Source organism: Lutra lutra, chromosome 7, assembly GCF_902655055.1.
Source record: "Lutra lutra chromosome 7, mLutLut1.2, whole genome shotgun sequence".
Taxonomy (NCBI): Eukaryota; Metazoa; Chordata; class Mammalia; order Carnivora; family Mustelidae; genus Lutra; species Lutra lutra.
Genome location: NC_062284.1, coordinates 3,268,232 through 3,289,141, shown reverse-complemented (window position 1 = coordinate 3,289,141; position 20,910 = coordinate 3,268,232). Strand labels below are relative to the sequence as shown.

The following is a 20,910-nucleotide window of genomic DNA, read 5'->3' as shown; positions in this document are numbered from 1 at the left end:
AAGAGGGGTTTTTCGCCACCTAGTGGCCAGAGCGGGAAATGCTTTGGTCTCTCAGCCTCCTACTCTTGTTTTATAGAGTGGAGGGAGGACAGAAGGTAGAGAGAATACAGACCATAAGGACACCTTCTTTCTTCTTCTTCTTCTCCTCCTCCTCCTCCTCCCCCTCCCCCTCCCCCTCCTCCCCCCCTCCCCCTCCTCCCCCTCCTCCTCCTCCTTTTTTTTTTTTTCTGAGTCAGGATTCAACCGTCCCGGGGGAGGACCGTTTTGCACTGTCATCCACAAACTTTTGGGAAGGAATCAAATAAATACCACCATTATTCTCGAGTTCTCTGCTAAAGAACCTTTCTTGTTTGCAATTTCTCTTCAAGGCCACGCGCTGATAGAAGTTGGGGAGTCGATGAAGCTCATGGCGGAGGTGAAGGACTCTCTTGATATTAACGTAAAGCAGACTTTTATTGATCCCCTTCAGTTACTACAAGACAAAGATCTAAAAGAGATTGGGGTAAGTCTTCCAGCTGTAAATCTACCTGTTGCTCCTTAAAATGATGTCTGTATTTAAAATCGTTAGAATGCCTCTGTGGGGATTTGGTGAGAGCATTGTCTTGCCGTGGTGCTGCGAGAATGATCCTGGCTCGCTGGGTCTTAGCCCGCCCTTCTGTATCTCACTGAAGCCAGCTAGACGCCAAGGTCAAGTGCATACCAAAATGACGCCATAACTTCACAGGAGAACCTTTATGATCAAGTTCATACCGTATTAGGTCCTCTCTTTTGATACTTTGCACCAGACCCGTAGTCATTATTTTTCACTGCTTCTCAAGGACATCGGTATCTGGGAATGACGTCTTATATTTGGAAAACTGTTAGAAATGGCCTCCCAGAGCACACACGGGAGCTCTCAGGGACCTGTCAGTGATCGCATGCTGCTTGCTTGGCGGAGTTTTTGTGTATGTGCGAAAACAGCCTCGAGACTTCTACCCCACTAGGACTTCCGCTCTGGAGGGGTAGCCTGTGCTGACTTCTGGCACCCTTTTAGGGACCTGCCCCGAGGACCTGCCTCTAGGCACCTTCAAGAGTGATCTCAGTGAAAGCACACGCCAGCTTGGAAGTTATTTGAACCTTGGGGGTGTTCCCTTTCCTTGGGAGACCCCTGGACCAGCAGCCTCAGCATCATATGGGATAAAGGCAAATGCTTGAGCCCTATACCAGATTTCCTGAATGGAGAGTCCTACATGCCTATATGGGCATTAGGATCTGTAAGGGAATCGGAGGGTGTGGAGGGGACTTCAGGGAGGTTGAATGAAAAACAAAAGCGGACATTCAGGGACTCCTGGAACATTCAGCAACGCTGACCCCCAGTATCCCTGTCACCCCTCACTCGCCCGGTTCTCTTTCCCATCCACATCGGGGAAACCGTGTCCCTCCTGCCCCCTGAAGCCAGGGCTCCACTGGGCCCTGGAGTCCATGGCCATGTCCTTCGTCCTCTCTCCTGAATCTCCATTCTTCCCCTTTCTATCTGTTGTCTTCTTGCTTTAACATCTGGACACATCTGCCCAGGAGCCCTTGCCTCCCGGCTTCACGCCTCCCCCCGCCCCCAGCACATTCTCCATTATACCCAGGGCAGCCTTAGATGGAGACCATCTGTAGCTGCCCACTGGTGGTGGACAACAGACCCACCACCTTAGCCCCAATTCTCTGGCCTCTCCTTCCCTCTGGGGCCTGCCCTGCCCCCGACCCCTTCCCAGCGCTGCCTCCTAGCCTCTCTGCCTGTGTTTTGCTGTGGGCAGTCCCTCTGTTCCTTGTCTTTCTCTCCTTTCCCTCCCCTCCTGGCATAGTGCTCACCTCTCAGATCTGAGATGCTCTTTGTTTTGGGAAGCCTTTGTTCCCTCCTGGCTGAGCCTTCGCTCCCCTGTGCCTCGAGCCTCCCTGCTTCTCCTCTCCTGTTGCTGGGCATCGAGTGCCTCGGGGTGAGGAGTCCCGCTTTGTTCAGTTCTGGGACCCCGAGGCCCAGGACGGGGTTTATGGTGGCAAATTATTAAAGAACAAATGACTCTAGTGAAGAAGGGCCATTCTGGGGATGTGGGGTCACCAAGACATCCTTCCCACACGCAGAACCTTAAGACAAGAGACCCCCCCCACCTTGGCTGGGACATATAATACACTATTTCTTCTTGTGCTCTTGTCCATGGGGAGAGCCAAAAGTCCTCTGGGGGATCGTCGCTCGGCCCTGGACCAGCTTCAGAGCTGGCTGTGGACGCGAGCGTGGACCAGACAGACGTGCAGAGTACACCTGCCCTTCAGTGTCGGCGTCCCCCGTGCAACAGAACCGTATCCCAAGGGCGTCTCATTCCACAGCTGCCGTTTGATGCAGAAACGCCGTCCGTCTGCGCTGAAGTCACGTGACGATCCGGAGTTCAGAGTCTCCTGTTTGGAAGCTGTTCACGTCTCCGCTGTGCTGTCTGTGCCTCAGATGCTGGCAGGGGAGAGCCTGTCCACATCCGACCAGCTGATCAGACCCTGGAAGGGTTTTAGGGATTCCAAACATTCCTTGGCCCATAAGCAGCCAGGCTCGCCATCCCTGTTCGCTTTATGGCTGTACACGGAGACCTGGAGGGAATACCAGATTTGCCCCGAGTCACAGAACGTACAGGAAAGATGCTTCTGGCTTTTTGTTCATATGCTCTTTTCGCCTATTCATTACAGAAGCGGAACCAGTGCTCTTCACTCAAACACACAGTAACGTTACTGGTGTACATCGGCAGGATGGTCTGTGTTTGTGGATCCATCCCATAGCAATACCTGTTTTCTGGGGATGAGAGGTGTGAGCTCTTCTGGGCCTCTCCCTTGCCCCACCACACAAAGCCCATTCTGTGAATGGACAGGTTTGAATGTTTACAGTTGTTACATTTTGTTAAAGAGATCTTTTTTTTTTTTTTTTTTTAAAGAAATCTCACCCTTCAGAGGTGGTCAGTGTTTGTCCTCTGTGTGTGCGTGTTCACTGATGGCATTTACTGAATGTGTTCTGTCATTGTTGGGAATTCTGTGGGATACACAGAAGTATTCTAGGGGCTACTAGAAACTTCTGCTTTTATAATCTACCTCTTAGGACTTGACAGTGGTGCCAAAGGAAATGTGCTTATTTTTGGTGTAGATAATTTAGTGGGAAATTATCTGGACATGGATAGAGCTTAAGTGGTCCTATACAGAACTTTGGAAAATGGAATCTGATACTGTTTCCTTACGTTCCGTATAGACACTGATTCACTCTGCCATCCACCCATCCGTCCACCCACCCATCCACCCATCCGTCCACCCACCCATGCACCCATCTTCTATCTGCCCAGCTGCCCACCCAGCCACCCAACCAACTACCCATCCACCCATCCATTCATCCATCCATCCACGCACCCACCTACCCATTGGCACACCCAACCACCCACCTACACCCACCCACCCAACCACCCATCCTCCATCTGCCCATCTGCCTGTGCACCCACCTATCCAACCATCCATGTGTCTATCCACCCACCCACCCAACCATCTGCCCACCCACCTATCTGTCCAGCCATCTTCCCACCCTCCCATTCATCCAACCTTCTGCCCACCCATCCGTCCATCCACCCACCCATCCATCCAACCATCTGCCCACCACCCTTCCATCCACCCACAAATATCCCTTGAGGACTGCAGTAAAGGTGGCCTCTAGTGGATGTTGGCGACACACAGACACGTAAGATGTGTCCTTGCCCCAAGAAGGCAGACGGACAAAAAGCAGGGGCTACTTTCATGGAAACAACAAGGGTTCCTTCGCCCTGTGTTTTGAGTGTCCGGTTCTCTGAAAGACTCCTTTGTCTCGTTTAGCACCACCTGAAAAAGCTGGAAGGCCGCCGCCTGGATTATGATTATAAAAAGAAGCGAGTAGGTAAGATACCAGATGAAGAAGTCAGACAAGCGGTAGAAAAATTTGAAGAGTCAAAGGAGTTGGCTGAAAGAAGCATGTTTAATTTTTTAGAAAATGATGTAAGTATTTAAACCAAACAGGAGACTTTAATGTGATTAAAAGCCTTGACTATATGACTAGGACCAACATGTGGAGAAGTGCTGGCGCCTTAGTTTACAAAAGTTCTGGAATTTTCCATAGCCGTTATCTCCTGCTTCAGAAATTTGGCAAGTCCCGACTCAAACGCGGTGTGCCGCAGGCAGCCCCGGGGAGGGGGTGGTTTCGGGAACTAGACAGCGACTGGCCCTTGTACTTGAGGCCACGGCCTGGTGGGTTTGCAGGAGAAGGGAAGGCCCGTGTCGTGTGGTGACGTGTGGTTTTGCCGAGACTGAGACAGGTACTCTGCGAGGTGGTTGTTTGCGGAGGAGCCGCGCTCTGATGTGGCGTCACCGCAAACGTTCAGGATGTCAGAGTGTGGCCTCCGTTCAGCCGCACGCACGTGAGCTCGGCCAGCGTGAGGGCCTTGACGCGGGTCCCTCGTACATGTAAGCTCGTCCGTCGCACTGTGATTCCCGCAGCTTTTATTCTGTGTGTCCACAGGAAGCTGGATGCGTCATACCCCAGAGGCATGGTCACCCTCACGGTCACGGGCGGCATGAAGGCTGGAGGCTCCCCTCCTTTGCCTCAACGATGAGGCCTTCGGCGTTTGTTGCTGCCTGATGGGAAGAGTTTTCTGCCACCTGCTTGTCCCTGTCCTAAACTTGGCCTTGGCAATGCCTGGTGCCTTTTTGGCCCTTTTTGGCCCAGCCTTAGCTTTGGACCCTGTTTGTTGACCTTTCAAATGTGTGCAGACAAGTCAGAGGATTGATTTATCTGCAAACCCATGTTCTGCTTCCAGTAGTTCACGGAGAGGCGTATCCAGGTCTCTCATTTTCGAGTCCCTTCGAACAAAATGTATGAGCGGCTTTTGTGTGGTGGGGTGATGTGTGGGGGAGTCCCGTTCAGTGTTGACAAGACGTTGATCCTGGAGAAAACAGTCTGGAAGACTCCCCACGTCCACAAAACCTGCGTGGGGAAAAGTAGTCTCTGCTGTGCTGCTCCTTTTAGTAGTTTATCGTGAGGCGTTTTACATCTTGTGGGAAGCGGGAAGATGTGGGGCCCTTGGCTCTGTTTCTTCTACTTCTTTCTTTCCCCTTAAAAATACCCGTTTTCTCTTGAAACTGTCCCAAAGCCATCGGCAATTCTGGTTTTGTTTCGTCTCAGATTGTCATATTAGATTTTTCGAAGTGTTCGGCGCAGATTTAAACAGAGGTCGAGTCTCGGGGGTCGGGCAGGCTGGCGGCCCCGCCTGCTGCCTCCTCCACGGAGCACGATGATGACGGGCTTTTGCCAAGTCCTCCCTGCAGGGCCTGCTTCAGTTTTTCTGAAGTTCCCCCAAGGGACCTGTTTTTCCTTCAAGGTCAAGTGGAAGTCAGGAGTGATCCCTTCCTCAGGGAAACTCAGTCAGTGGTCCCTGCGCCGACAGTGACCTCCCAGCCAGCCCCGCAGGGGAACTGCCGTGCGTCCCCTGAGGTTCCTGGGGTGGAGGACACCCCCGTTCACCTCTGGGGAGCCTGGGCTGCTCCCTCAGTCCCGGGCGGGGTCCACGCCTCCCCCGACAGGTGGTGCCGGCTCGTTTCAGGGATGGCCTTATTGCCTCTGCCCTGTCCTTTCACCAAAGCCCCTGGAAGCCAGCCACGCAGGTGAGAGGAGACCGGAATCCGAAGACGATTAAGGACTTTCGAGCCGCCGTGGAACTGGGCTCCTTCCCCTTCTCTGCCCTCGGCTCCGCGTGCCGTCTTTAGCTGCTGGACTCAGCCAGGTCCCCCAGCTTGCTGAGTGTTGTAGGCATGGCCAGAGCGGCGCTTGAGAGGTTGGTGGTGATGGCAGTGATGGTGACAGTGACGAGGGGCCATCTGCTGAGTGACTCATGGTGCTGGGGTGGCACCTCCTTTCACCGTTCCCCCTTCGCGGGCTCACAGTAGAGGACACTCGCAAGGCTGCCGTCCTCCTGTTCTCGGGGCAACAGCAGTCAGACCCAGAAGGGCACTCTCTTGACCTTTGCCGTGTCGGCGTGTCTGGGCCATACCCAGGTGGCCTGGCAGTCCTGTGGATGAGGCGTGGTCTAGAAAATCTTCTCCAGTTCAGCCCTCAGACCTGACAGGTGGATGGGGGAGGTGGTCGGTGTTTGGGGTTCAACAGCAGGTGACTTGGGGGAAAGACAGAGAACCAGGGCGTAGGGGGAGGAGGCATTCACAGAGCTCTCAGCCCTGCCCTCGCCCTTCTCTACACCCAGGCCAGTCCCAGGGGCTCTGCAGCCCGCAGAGCCCTGACTTCCTGCTCTCTCTGGGCCACCAGCTCCTACCCAGCCTTTGCCACTCGGCCCCTTCTAGCTGTGCCTGCTGCCGTTCTTGGTGAGGAGGCCCTGGAGAGGGAGTGAAGCTTCGGGACGGCTGGGTTTTCCTTCAGGAGCTGATCCTGCCACTAAAGGTGGCCGGGGTCTAACTTCCCAGGTAAACATGGTGGGTCTGTCCAGGGATTGGACGGTGCTTTCTGCCTGGCCTGGCACCTGCTGTGGGGACTTCCTCCAGACACAGGTGGGAGATGCTGGTACCATCGTGAGCTAGAGGTTTGGGGTCAGAGCTGGTCGCCCCTCTGAGGAATGGACACAGAAGCCAGATTGGAACCAAGGGGCAGCCCTTTTCACCGATGAGAACACCCAGGAATGAAGCCTGGAGGGGATGCCAGGGGCCCACGGGTGTCCAACTAGGACTTCTGCTCCTTCTGCCCTCAGCTGACGGAAGCCGCCCTAACTCAGCCCTCCGGACGCACTGAGACACGGGGCCTCTGGCTGCGCAACGCTGGCTCTGGGAGCAGAATAAGCCATCCAGTGATCAAGGAATGTTCCCTCATCTCCTCCCCAGCAGTAGTGAAGATGGGCTGGAGGAGGGAGATGAGCAGAGCGCCGCGGATGGAGTGAGGGCAGGGGCGAGTCCGTGGCCTGTGTGGCCCGGTGCTGCCCACCCATCTCTGCCTGGCACCAACGGTTCAAACCCCAGAGTGTCACTGTCCAGGGAGCGGCTGGTGTCTTGTCCAGCGCTCACGTCCTGTAGCCGTGGCAAAGACTCTAGAACAGCTTCGCCAAATAACGCCAGAGATCCGCCTCTTGCCTAGGGTTTTCCGGCTAACGGGCCGTTTGTGGAGTTATCAGGGGGTGTCTGCTCATCTGTCCTCACATCTGTATTCTCCCAGCTGAGAGACAAATAGGCACAGCAGAACCAGGGACACGTATCGGCCCCTCGCCCAGAGGACAGAACTTTCTGGAAATCTGTGTGGGCCGCGTGGGCCTGGGCCCGTGGTGGGACTCCAGCTGCCTCCTCGGCCCTGAAGTCTAGACCTTGGAACCCCCGGGGCAGTGAGGCGGGCAGAGTGGGAAGGCGATCATGGCTTGCGAGCCCACGTTCTTAAGTACTCAAGACGGCAGCAGGACCCAGTTATTGCCCGTTCGGTGCTGGGTGCAGACACCCTGCTTGTCGGAGGCCCCCGATGCCCTCGGTCAGACAGAGCACCCCTGCACCTGTGATGTAGAAGGAAGGAAGGGGTGGCGAGAGGGACCCGAATCGGTCACTCGGACGTTCCCGAGGAGACTGGCGTCTGTCTTCCTCTCTGAGTTTGGCAGAGTTACGAGCGGGAGAAGCAAAGAGAAGTCTCCTCTGGCCCCACACTGGGGTCCTTGGTTGTCCTGCCCGTCAGGGCCGGATTGGAGGCCTTGGGCATCTCTTCACCTCTCGCTCGCCGGGTTAGCCTCTTCTTCCCGGTGCAGACGCAAGCCCGCAGGTATTTGGGTCCGCCAGCTTTCCTGGGGGCCCCGGAGGACAGGCCTGTGGCTGAGCCCTTGGGACGTGCCTGGCTGGGACTGGCGGGGCTCCCCCTAGGAGAGGGGCCCCTGCGCCCACCACAGTCTGCTCTGAGGTGGGGGAGCAGGAAATGGAGCAGGTTGGCTGCAGCCTTCACCATTTCTTGGGAACGGCGTATCCCCCGTGCCGGCCTGCTAACCCCCTCCTCCCGTCTTTGCAGGGAAGCTTATCCCTCTCCCTTGACGTCACAGAAGGTACGTCTTTGACTTTGACAGGAGCCCGAGAGAGCACCTAGAAGACCCCCATTCCAGGCCCGTGAGGACGGACAGCTGCCTCCTGCCTGGGCATCCTCCCTGCATCCCTGGGCTCCCGCAGCAAGTGGGGTTTCTGGGTTGCACATTCCTGGGTTCTTTCCATTGGTCCCGAGCAGCATTTTTCCAAAATTCATTCCATGGGACACAATAGGTCGCACGAATAACGTCTCTATAGTCAAGTGAGTTGGCAGATCCTCATGTGGACAGAACTAGGTTTTCTGATCCCAAGAGTCTTCATGTGATAACGGGAGAAATTCATCTCGAAGAGATTCCTGAGACAGGGCACAGCAGGGAGCATCTCAGACTTGTTCGACTGGAGGGCCTTCCAACACCATCGTTATCGCTGTCATTTCAAGGCCCTGGTGACACGTGGCACAGGGTCCATTAAGAAAAAGTGGGCTTGTGGAGAGAAGGCACCCAACGAGGAACAGACCACCTGATCTCTGATGTAGTCTCACTTCTGCTCAGCTCTTTATCCCTGGACAGTTACTTGACCTACACATGTCCGGCACCACGTGACCAACTTCGTGCAGGAAACCTAACTTTAGGAAGGTGAAGTGGGGAATGGAAGCCCAAGGGGCTGTGACCCAGGTCACTGAGTTAATTGCCTTGCTCCGACTTCCTCAGAAACTCTGGGTAAAGCTTTCCCTCCATTAGCAAAGACGTCTGTTTGAGCCCAGACTTCTGGCTTCTCCGGGGGGTCCAGAAGGAGTGGAGGTCTCTGATAGGACAGACAAGAGATCACTCGGACCACCACAGTTCAAATCGAAGATGCTCTCTCCGTTGGAAATGTGTCGTTTTCCGTTGTGGGAGGGGACGGCTTGTCGAGTTCCAGAAGAGATGTGTTTCCTTATCCGCACACACCGGGCACGCTGCAGATTTCGGGCATCTGGGGGCAGACGCTACCTGCTGCTAACCCTGTCCTCCCTCCTCGTGCCGTGTCCTTCAGGGTGTGCCTCTCCGCCCTGCTGTACTTGGCCACCTGCTTCCATAACCAGTGGAGAGCCGACCTTTCTACACGATGCAGTCCTCGGAGACATCCTTCCTTTGGGTTCAGCCCAGATCCTTTGCACTTGGTCTCCAGGTCACCTCAGTGGCCCAGATCCAATTCAAGTGTCCCTGGGGCCACAGCCCACAGTAGCACGGGGACGTCAGTGCTCTGCCTCCATCCCCAAGGGCTCAGAACCCCCAGCAGCCTCACATGTGTGTAATCAGCCGTGGGTTTGCAGCTAACGAGAGGGTCGTGGAGTAGAGAGCACCCACAGGTGGCACCCCGGAGAGACACTGAGTCTTGCCACAGGGAAGGGAGCCAGGAAGCCCAGAGTGGTGTGGGGTCTGCCGCGAAGCCCGGGTGTCCTCATATGTCTGCCTCTGTTTCCCCTCAGGGACCTCCTTCTTGGACTCTGACCTTCCTGCTTTGCACTCGTAGGACCCGGTGATGATACTGGGCCACCCAGATAACCCAGGTTGTCGTCTAGTTCAAGACCTTTAACTCCCCCGCAGAGTCTCTTTTGCCACAGATTTGGGGACATGGGCTTGGGCGTCTATGGAGGCCATTTTTCAGTCCGTCACAAGCTCTTTCTGGTTCCATGACCCCCTTCCACCCCAGTACCTTCTTCATCCTCGCCCGCCATTTGCCAGCACCGCAGCCTGTCTGGCCCCTTCCTGCCCCCTCCTCTAGCTTACTGGGCCGTCGGAGCCTCTTGCTTCGGGCCCCTGGCCGGGTGTGAGCCATCCTGGCGGTGAGGGCCCTTTACCCTGAGCCGGGAGCGCCGTGTGCATGGTGTGAACCCTTCCACGGTGCGTGGTCCCGCTTTGCTCCCAAGGTGGCCCCAGCAACAGGGTAGCGCCGGTCCCAGCTGGAAGCAGAGTTACTGCTGTCTTTGCATCCCAGGTGACCTTCCCAGAGTCAGCAGACGGGTCGGCCAGATCGAGTGGTGTGGCCCGCGCAGAAATGCTCTGCCTTCTGGATGGGTGCTCGCAAGGCCTGGCTTTAGCGCTGCCGTGGTTCTGCCTGTCCCGGGGTTGGTCCTGACCGGGGTCTGGGAAGCAGAGACCACCCGCGCGCACCTTGCTGCTGATGGCCCGGGGACAGCCAGACGCCTCCGCTTCCTGGCCCGGGGAGGCACGTGAGCCCCTTGTGGTACCACGAGGCTTCCAGCAAGCACTTTGCGGTGTAGTACCACCTCTCCTCCAGGCTGCATTGAGCGCCTACTGTATGCAGGCCGCTCGCGGCACTGCTGTTCTCTCTCAAAGGGCCTTGGGATTCCTTTCCTTCCCAAAGTCAGCCATCGACCGAAGAGTGACAGATGCCTCTCCAGGGTACAGAACTTGTTTGAGGCCCCCAGACCGGAGAGCTGGTGATCTTTCCCTCTCCGCCCCCTTCCTCCCTGTACGTTTCCAGTTCATTTTCTCACTGTTCCTTTGAAAAGAGAAATGCCAAATGTATTTCAAAGTGGGCATTAAAATAGAAGTTGACTTTACTCAAGGCAGCAAGGTGGGGCTCAGCTTGGACCCAGCCCGCTGCCCCCACCCCCTCCCCCACCGGGGAGCCCGTTTCCTGCTGCTGCAGATTCTGCTGTGGTCGCACTGGGCCATGGCACGGGACGTGTTTCACAGGGAAAGCCAGAGAGGTGAACCTTAAGAAATCCGTAGAATTTCCGAGGGGCCTGGCTGTCTTTGTTGTGTTTATCGGGTTTGGGGAATTTAAGGCTAGGCTTGGTGCTCTTCCTGCTGCGAGCGTGGAAAAGTGAATGTAGCACAGCAGGATTTCCTGTTCGGATGCGGAGCACGGCGGGTCACCAGTGGGATGCTGTGGGTCGTAAGTGCTCGCTGAACCCGTGTTTCAAGTGGTGCGTGCGAAGGGAAGCGAGCGTAAGGGCAGGCAAAGCACGGTCTGTAGCAGCAGATGGAAGCAGCCTGGGTCTTTGAAGGTTGGTCTCACAGGGTACGTGAGGGGGGGATAATCGGGGCAAGTCTGTCCTCAAGCTGCTTAGCATGTGGGAATGATGCCTAGGCTTTGGGGATGCTTTGGACGGATGAGGGGGGATTGATTTTGGTTTGTGTCCTTCTCTGGAGCTGGAGGTTATGGGGCGCTAGCTGGGGTCCTAATCACCCCAGCCCAGAGGTCCTGCGTCCGAGGCTTGTCGACATCAGCGTCGTGAGTCCTGCTTTTCTCCAGCAGCTGCTCAGACACACAGGGGAAGCCAGGAAGCTCCCACAGGAGATATGTCTTCCTCAATCCACGCACCCCCCCGGCCTCACAGAGTTTCTTATACGATAGAGCTTTTCTACTTCAGCTTTTCCGTCCGCTGTGATCTGGTCATACATCTCATGAATGTCTCAATTCAAGGGAATGAGAGATGCCAGAGGCTGTAGACGTCATTCCTTTCAGCTGTTACGTTCATGGCCATGATTTTGTGCGGACAGCAACGAGACACAGCGGGAGCTGGCAAGTCTTTGCCCTGGTGCCCACCCCGCCCCTGGTTTCCCTTCTTACCTGAGGACAGCTTTATTTACTTAGCTTCCTGATCTGACTTAGAAGATGCCCGTAGAGACGTTTCATGAAGGAAGGGGTTCGTTGACTCAGGGTTGGCTTCCCATGTCATTGGAAAGGCTTTATCTCCCACCCCTGTGCTCAGGTCCATGAACTTCCCAGCATAAAAATCTCCCAAGAGTCAGGAAGTGAAACAGACCAGCGCCGAGGATGACACAAAGCCGGGTCCTTGGTGCTGGTACCCGCGTGCTCTCCCTGAATGTTACCCAGGTCTTGGCATAATTTTTCACTTTTGCCGCAGGTAGAACAAGTCAGCCAGTTGGCCGTGTTTGTAGAGGCAGCTCTGGACTACCACAGACAGTCCACCGAGATCCTGCAGGAGTTACAGAGCAAGCTGCGGATGCGGTGAGGGCCTCCACCCCAGCCAGCCTCTCTGTCTGTCCATCCCTCTGTCTGCCTGTCCCTCCATCCACCCCTTCCCACCGCCCCATTCTGTTCTGAATTTTCTTGGGTGGCTTTCAGGGTTGGGTGTGCGACAGCCCTGAAGGTAATAAGGACGTGGCTCTGGGCCATCGCCAGAGCAGACTGTCCTTTGCTGTGTCACCAAAGCCCTTTTCTGTGACCCGTGTTCAGGGCGACCAGATGGAGCTGCTCGTGCAGCAGAGTTGTCCCAGCTTCATTGCCGATTTGAGAGCCGGAGCTTGGGGCTTGGCGATGGCTTACATGTCCTCGCCAGCGGGTGGGGATGTGGAGAAGTGTGAGATGATACAGATGATGCAGAAAGTATGTCACTATCTGGAAAGAAGATGCGTTTCTCTTCCACCAGGACAGGGAGCAGGCCAGGCTCGTAACGCTGACTTGGAGACAGACTGAGTCAAAAATACCTTCTGAGTGACCAAAGAAAGATGGCTGTTGCCCTCGGGCCTTAACGATGATGTATTCTGTACTTCTCTGAAAATTAGTACTCTCACATAGGCACGGTAACTCCATTAATATAATGGGGTAAAAAAAAAAAACACCCCATTCTTGACCAGATTTGATAACAGAATATTGTTTTCCCTGGGATGATGAGAATGGGTACCTTTGGAGGCAGGTTTGCTTGAATCGGTGGCAGAATTCTCAGGTGTGGCCGGTCCTCTACTCTTTTTGGTGCGGGGGCGGGAAGCCTGCAGTGCTCACCGGAGCACATTTGCGTATCTTTCTCTTTCCGTGAGCTCAAGGGGAGAAAAGGCAGGTGGTGTTGCTGGGTGCCCCGTAGAACCCTGACCCTCACAGGTGCCTCAGAGACCGTGAGAGGACCCCCCCCCCCAAATACATAGCTGAAAAACTACACCGGGGACATCACACCTTTCACTTCGAGCTACTCGCGAACCAATGCGTAGAAGTTACCCCCTTCCCGGCCACCACCCCTCCCCCAAGTCCGTAAGCTCCCCCAGGCAGCGCAGAAACGTGCACTTGGGGGCGTGGCTTTCTCCATCTGGCGTCTGACGGGTCTTCATACGCGTGTTTCAGGATATCAGCCGCATCCAGTGTCCCCAGACGAGAGTATAAGCCACGGCCCATCAAGAGGAGTCCCAGTGAGCTCAATGGGGTGTCCGCCGCCTCGACAGCCAAGACAACAGGTGAGACGAGCGTTCTGCGCGGCTGAGCGTACTTAAGTGTACTCTGGGAGGGAGGCGTGGCCAGGGGCGTGGCCAGGGGGCGTGGCCAGGAGCCTCTGCCTCCTGCTGCATCCGCCTGAGACCCCGCACATTTTTCTTTGGCCGTTTGGTGAACCCCACCTTCCTCTCCTCTCAGGAATGCTCCTTTTCCAGCTCCCCGGTTTGGGATACTTAGGTTTCAAAAACTGGCACTTTGGTACGAACCCTGCCCCGTCTACAGACACTGTATAGACACGGTTTTAGACTTTTTTTCTGGTTGTCAAATACAAGGTCGCACGAGGGGTACTGTTTGCGGCTTCCTTTCTCTTGGAGATATTTCCATGCCGGGCCTATGGCTCTGTCTCTGTCCCCCGAGTTTTGAACAGCTTCATGGCTTTCCATTATATATACCATTTCCCTATTAACGGACACCAAGGTTGTTTCCGTTACTTGCTGGAAGCAGGTACTGTGTCTGCCTCCGTGGGCCGACGGCGCGTCTTCCTTGGAGGTTAGAGTGAGCGCAAATGTCAAACGCTGCTCCGGGGGTGGGAGCGCCTGTTTCCCCGTACCCGGTCATTTGACTAACGTTTTTGCCAAGCACTCATGGGTAAAAAAGAGTATTCGATCTTAATTTGCCTTTCTGTGATAACCAGTCAGGTTGAACCCCACCCCCTACCCCCGTAGTTGCGTTTGCCATTGGTATTTTCTTAGGTCTGAACTGTCTGTCCGTTAGTGTGTTCATTTCTCCTGTCAGTTGTTGACTTTGCTGTATTGATTCATTCGCATTCTTTACATATGGGGATAGTCATAGGTTCCCCCCCCCCCCCCAGTTTATAGTTGTGTATTTTTTTTTTTAAGTTTTATTTATTTAAGTGATCTCTACACCCAATGTGGGGCTTAAACTCATGACCCTGAGATCAAGAGTGCGTTGCTCTTCTAACTGAGCCTAATAGGGGCCCCTATTGTTACGATTTCAGAGTTCTTTATGTATTCTGAATATAAGTCCTTTGACGAATCTGTGGCTTGCAAATGTTTTCTTTCACTCTGTAGCTTCTTTTAATTCTCCTAACAGGGTTTTCGAAAGATCAGAGTTTTTAGTTGTGGTGTGAAGTTGTTTCTCATTTCTTCCTTTTAAGATCCCGCTTTTGGTGTCAAGTCTGAGCTTTCTCTGTCTATCCCTAAACAAGTTCTCCTGTGCTTTTCCCCCAGAGTTGTACACATTTACATTTCAGTCCATGGCCTACTCTGAGTTAGTTTTTGTATGGGACGGAAGTTGAAGTTCACTTATTTGCCCATGGATTTCAAACTGTCTCTCTGTAACACTCCTGCCCATGGGATTTTCTTCCAACACTGCTGTTATCTTTTGAGATTTTTTTTTTCAATTAAAAAATAAAAATGATGGGACTAATATATGCATATAGTTCCAGGAAGAAATAAACAGGCTTTTTTTTTTTTTAAGATTTTATTTATTTGCCAGAGAGAGAGAGTACACACAGGCAGGCAGAGCAGCAGGCAGAGGCAGAGGGAGAAGCAGGCTCCCTGCCGAGCAAGGAGCCCGAATCAGGACTTGATCCCAGGACCCTGGAATCATGACCTGAGCCGAAGGCAGCTGCTTAACCAACTGAGCCACCCAGGCGTCCCTGCTACCAGGCTTTTAATGAAAAGCAGCTGTCTCCCTTTCTACCCTCTCCCCATCTTCATTTCCTGCTCTCAGAAGAACCCACTTTCAACTCTTTGTTTGGTATTTAGCTCCATTGTTCTAAATGATACGCTTTTATTGCTAGTTCTTAATTTTTTGGTTTGGGATAATATCTGTGGTTTCCTGATACGGCAGATGAAGACTGTGCTCCCTGTCCTCAGCCTCCCATGTACTTCCCCTCCCTACCTCCTCCTCCAAGTTACTCATAATCACTGTTTTCATCGTGGCACCCTCATTTTGACAATGCACAACTCCCCACCCCACCCTGTTATGTAAAATGTTGTCTCTACTTCTTGGTGAGGACATGGGCAGCCCCGTGACTTACGTGGCTCCTCTTGGGTAACATCGGTCTTCCGCTTACTTGAGTGTATGGTTGCAGGATCTTTTTTTTTTTTTTTTTTTTTTTTAAAGATTTTATTTATTTGACAGAGAGAAATCACAAGTAAGCAGAGAGGCAGGCAGAGAGAGAGAGGAGGATGGTTGCAGGATCTTGATTTCAAGCTGGGCTGTCCCTCCTCAAGTTCTGGCCTGTTATAGGGGAAAGATTGGTGTCAGCAAAGGGATGGTAGTTGGCTTCTCTCTTTCTCCATCCACTACTTCCGTTCTTAAAGCTCCAGGGAGCACATTTCAAGCTCTCTTACAGGTCTTTTTTAAAAGTCTCCCTTGACTTAATGTGAAATAGGGAAGAACGTAAACACCACCCCCACCCTCCTTCAGGCTCTCCAGAAATTTCTCTAAAAGCCCTTTCTGATTTCCATCTCCTGACCCATCTGTAGCATAGACAAGGTTGGGATTAAGAGTCGTGAAAACTGGTATCCCATCTCTTCTGATCTGGTTTGTGTGTTTGCGATTTCCACATGGTGGTCTCCTGCTGATCCGTTTTTTTGTTTGTTTTTTTTTTAACAATTCTGCAGCCTCAGTGGTAACTTCCATTTTTATATCTTATATCAATTATTTATGCTGTTATGAGAATAAAAATAACACTTAAGCCATATCATGCCATGTACTACCATTGCATGCCAGTTGTCATTCAACTTTTTATAGTGGGTTACTCTAGCTTCATCCTAAATCTTGAAGTTGGGTGGTGTTAGGCCTCTAATGTTGGTCTTTTTCCAAAGCTCTTTGGGCCGTTCTAGTAGCTTTTCTATGTGAATTATGGGATTAGCTTTTCAATTTCTCTAAAAGAAATCATGCTTAGATTTTGATTTGGTTGAGGTTGAATCTATAAATCAATTTAGTGGGGATTTACAGTTTAACAATATGGAGTTTTCCAGGCTTGAACACAGTCTATTTTCCACTTCAGTTTTCTTAATTTCTATTCTGCCATGCTTTGCTGTTTTTAGTAGATAAGACTTAACACAGTTTTAAATCAGTCTCCCAGTACTTTATATTTTTCATGTGACTTGAAACATCATTTTTACAAAATATCAGTGACCAATTTTTTATTGCTACTGTGTAGGCATACCACTGATTTTTATCTCTGGGTCTTTCCTATAGATTGTTGACTTTGCCTTTGTTGTACTTGCTTTTACATTGCCATGTTGCCAAATTCACTTACTAGTTTCAGCAGATTTTTTGTAGATCCTGTAAGTTTTTCTATAGAGAGGATCATGTCATCTACAAATAAAGACTTACTGGATGTCAAGATGCCTTTAACTATTTTTGTTGCCTTTTTACCTGCTGGAAGCTCCAGTATAATGTTGAGTAGAATAGTTGGTATGCACCTGCTAGTTTTTTCTTGATATGAGAGGGGGTAGCCTTCAGTATCTCATAATTAAGTATGATGTTAGCTGTAGGTTTTTCATAGATGCTTTTATCAGATTGAATTCTCTTCCCATCATAGTTTGCTGAGAGTTTTTATTAGGAATGAATTTCTTTGGCATCTGTAGAGATAATGTGTTTTTTGTTTTAGTTTGTGAACATGGTGAGTTATGTGAAATTAATTAAAGCAGTCTTGTATTCATTCATGGGATAAACCCTTTGTGAGAAAGGTTGTTTTTTTTTTAAATAAACTTAATTTTAGAATAGTTTTAGATTTATAGAAAAGTTGAAGAGATAGTACACATCATTCCTATATACCCTAAACTGTTCCCCTATTATATTTTTCCCTTATTATTAACATCTTACAAGTTTGGTACATCCAGTGACCCTGTATTGATACATTATTAATAACTAAAGTCTGTACTTCATTCAGATTTTCTAGTGTTTACCTAATGTCCTTTTTCTGTTCCAACATCTCATCCAAGACACCACCTTATATTTAGTCATGATCTCTGCTTACAGTCCTCTTGGCTATGACAGTTTCTGAGACTTTGTTCTGTTCTTAAGAGCTTGGCAGCTTTGGGGGTCATGGTCAGGTATTTTGTAGAATGTCCCTAGTTGAGATTTGTCGATATTTTTTTCGTGATGAGACTGGGGATATGGAATTGGGAATATGGAATTGGAAGGCCACAGAGGCCAAGTGCCATTCTCAGGGTATCAACGTGAACCATTACTATTGAAGTTAATTGTATCGATGCTTTTGCTGGCCACCTGGTTGAGGCGGTGCTTGTCAGCTTTCTCTGCTAAAGTTACTCTTTAAAATAAATGTTTCCCTGTGCAAAAGTTTTTAACTGCAAATCAGATTACCCTGTAGATACTAGGCTGTTGAGGTTATCTGTTTCTTCCTGAGTGAGCTTTGGTAGTTTGTGTCTTTCATGGCCTTTGTCCATATCACCTAAGTTGCCAGATTTACTGCATAAAGTCTTTTATATATTCCCTTATTTTCCTTGTGAGAGATTGAGACTTTGTAGTGATGCCACTGTTCTCGTTTCTGATAGAAAATTTGTGTCTTCTCTCTACCTCTGGATGCATGTCTGTCTCACTGTCTTCTCAAAGAACCAGTTTTCTGTTTCATTTGTTTTCTGTCACTTGCTGTTTTCTGGCTCATTGTGTTTCACTTTGATCTTTATTATTTCCTTCCTTCTTTCGATTTTGCTTGCTCCTCCTCATCACATTTCTTAAGGTAGAAGCTGAGGTCACTGAGTCCTTTCGTCCACCTCAGTCTGTGTGTTGAGTGCTGGTTTTTCCCTCAAAGCACTGCTTTAGCAGCGTCCCGTACATCTTGGTATGTTGTCTTCATTTTCATCCTCTTCAGAATACTTTCTAGTTTCATGTTTGATATCCTCTTGAACCCATGGTTTATTTTGAGATATGTTATTTAGTTTCCATATATTTGGGGGATTTTCCATATCTTTCTGTTTAGATTTCCGATTAATTCCATTTTTCTTAGATAACAGACTCTGTATGACTTGTACCCTTTAAAATTTTTTGAAACTTCCTTTTGATGGCCCAGGGTACGGTCCATCTTTGTAAATGTTCTTCCCTTGAAATGCGTGTGTGTTCCGTTCTTGTTGGGCGAAGGGTTCTGTAAATGCCAGTTTGGTCAAATTGTTTGATAACGTAGTTCAAATCACTTGTACCTCGTGGCCATTTTGTCTAGTCTTTTCTATTAATTTTTAGGCAGAGGGTGTTGAGGTCTCTGACTGTAACTGTGGAGTTGTCTCTCCATCCTGGCAAGTCTATCGGAATTACGGGAAGATCGGTTTACCCCATCCCCTCCCTTTGTTCTCACTGACCCTTTAAATCTGATTACTTATACTGTTTTTAGTGATGTGAAATCTTTTTTTTTCCCCAAAGATTATTTATTTATTTATTTATTTATTTGACAGAGATCACAAGTAGGTAGAGAGGCAGGCAGAGGGGGTGGGGGAAGAAGGCTCCCTGCTGAGCAGAGAGCCCGATGTGGGGCTTGATCCCAGGACGCTGGGATCATGACCTGAGCTGAAGGCAGGGGCTTTAACCCACTGAGCCACCCAGGTGCCCCGGGAAATCATTTTTTAATGCTTTAAGTAGCCTGTTCGATTCTCTCTGATTTTTTCTTTTTAAAATCCTATTAGATGTTGAAACTTTGTCTTTTTCTCTTTGGCTCATCTATTCCGTCATGCTCTCTAGATCTCTGTTCTTTTTACTTTGTCCTCTGAGAAAATTTCACCTTGTGTATTTTTTTCCATGTACCCATTCATTTATTTAGCCCATCAGTTGAATTTCTTTTTCCAACTGAATGAACTTAAAATAACGCAAATTTATTGTCTGTCTTACAGTTCTGGAGGTTAGAAGTCCTAAAACCAAGGTGTTGGTGTTCCTTTGAGAGGCTCTGGGGAAGAAGCTATTGTCTTGTCTCTTCTAGAGGCTTCTAGAAAGCTGCCTTCTCTTCTCTTTCTTTCTCTTCTAGAACCTTCTAGAGGCTACCTGCATTCTGTGGATTGTGGCCCCTATTCCATGTTCAAAGCCAGTGGTGGACCATCTTCCAAGCTGTCTGACTTGTGTTTGCATTATCATATCACTTTCTCTGACTCTCACCCTCCTGGCTTCCTCTTCTAAGGTCCCTTGTGATTACTGCTGATAAAATTGGGCCTGCCCACATCATTCAGTTCTCGTTCCATCTCAAGATCTGTAATTTTTTTTTATTTTTTATTTTTTTTTTTTATTTAATTTTTTTTATTTTTTTCAGCATAACAGTGTTCATTATTTTTGTACCACACCCAGTGCTCCATGCAATCTGTGCCCTCTACAATACCCACCACCTGGTGCCCCCAACCTCCCACCCCCCACCCCTTCAAAATTCTCAGATCGTTTTTCAGAGTCCATAGTCTCTCATGGTTCACCTCCCCTTCCAATTTCCCTCAACTCCCTTCTCCTCTCCATCTCCCCTTGTCCTCCATGCTATTTGTTATGCTCCACAAATAAGTGAAACCATATGATAATTGACTCTCTCTGCTTGACTTATTTCACTCAGCATAATCTCTTCCAGTCCCGTCCATGTTGCTACAAAACTTGGGGATTCATCCTTTCTTTCTTTTTTTTTTTTTTTTTTTTTTTTTACAGCTTTATAAACATATATTTTTATCCCCAGGGGTACAGGTCTGCAAATCGCCAGGTTTACACACTTCACAACACTAACCATAGCACATACCCTCCCCGATATCCATAACCCCACCCCCTCTCCCAACCCCCTCCCCCCATCAACCCTCAGTTTGTTTTGTGAGATTAAGAGTCACTTATGCTTTGTCTCCCTCCCAATCCCATCTTGTTTCATTTACTCTTCTCCTACCCCCTCGACCCCCCATGTTGCATCTCCTCTCCCTCATATCAGGGAGATCATATGATAGTTGTCTTTCTCCGATTGACTTATTTCGCTAAGCATGATACCCTCTAGTTCCATCCACGTCGTCGCAAATGGCAAGATTTCATTTCTTTTGATGGCTGCATAGTATTCCATTGTGTAAATATACCACATCTTCTTTATCCATTCGTCTGTAGATGGACATCTAGGTTCTTTCCATAGTTTGGCTATTGTAGACATTGCTGCTATAAACATTCGGGTGCATGTGCCCCTTCGGATCACTATGTTTGTATCTTTAGGGTAAATACCCAGCAGTGCAATTGCTGGGTCATAGGGTAGTTCTATTTTCAACATTTTGAGGAACCTCCATGCTCTTTTCCAGAGTGGTTGCACCAGCTTGCATTCCCACCAACAGTGTAGGAGGGTTCCCCTTTCTCCGCATCCTCGCCAGCATCTGTCATTTCCTGACTTGTTAATTTTAGCCATTCTGACTGGTGTGAGGTGATATCTCATGGTGGTTTTGATTTGTATTTCCCTGATGCCGAGTGATATGGAGCACTTTTTCATGTGTCTGTTGGCCATCTGGATGTCTTCTTTGCAGAAATGTCTGTTCATGTCCTCTGCCCATTTCTTGATTGGATTATTTGTTCTTTGGGTGTTGAGTTTGCTAAGTTCTTTATAGATTTTGGACACTAGCCCTTTATCTGATATGTCATTTGCAAATATCTTCTCCCATTCTGTCAGTTGTCTTTTGGTTTTGTTCA

The 20,910-nt window shown here is 50.3% G+C and overlaps 1 protein-coding gene across 6 annotated transcripts in view; it reads left to right on the top strand.

The window, feature by feature from the left end:
• Positions 1 to 20,910, top strand: part of SH3GL3 (SH3 domain containing GRB2 like 3, endophilin A3) — a 137,810-nt gene that overhangs the window by 92,867 nt on the left and 24,033 nt on the right. For all 6 annotated transcript variants that reach the window (XR_007128861.1, XR_007128860.1, XM_047738645.1 and 3 more), the window contains 4 exons: positions 369 to 502; positions 3,859 to 4,017; positions 11,945 to 12,048; positions 13,156 to 13,265. Coding sequence is in view for 4 of the 6 variants with exons in the window: in XM_047738645.1 (XP_047594601.1) it covers positions 369 to 502; positions 3,859 to 4,017; positions 11,945 to 12,048; positions 13,156 to 13,265 (507 nt within the window). In the remaining 2 variants the exon portion in view is untranslated. The remainder of the gene's footprint in view (positions 1 to 368; positions 503 to 3,858; positions 4,018 to 11,944; positions 12,049 to 13,155; positions 13,266 to 20,910) is intronic.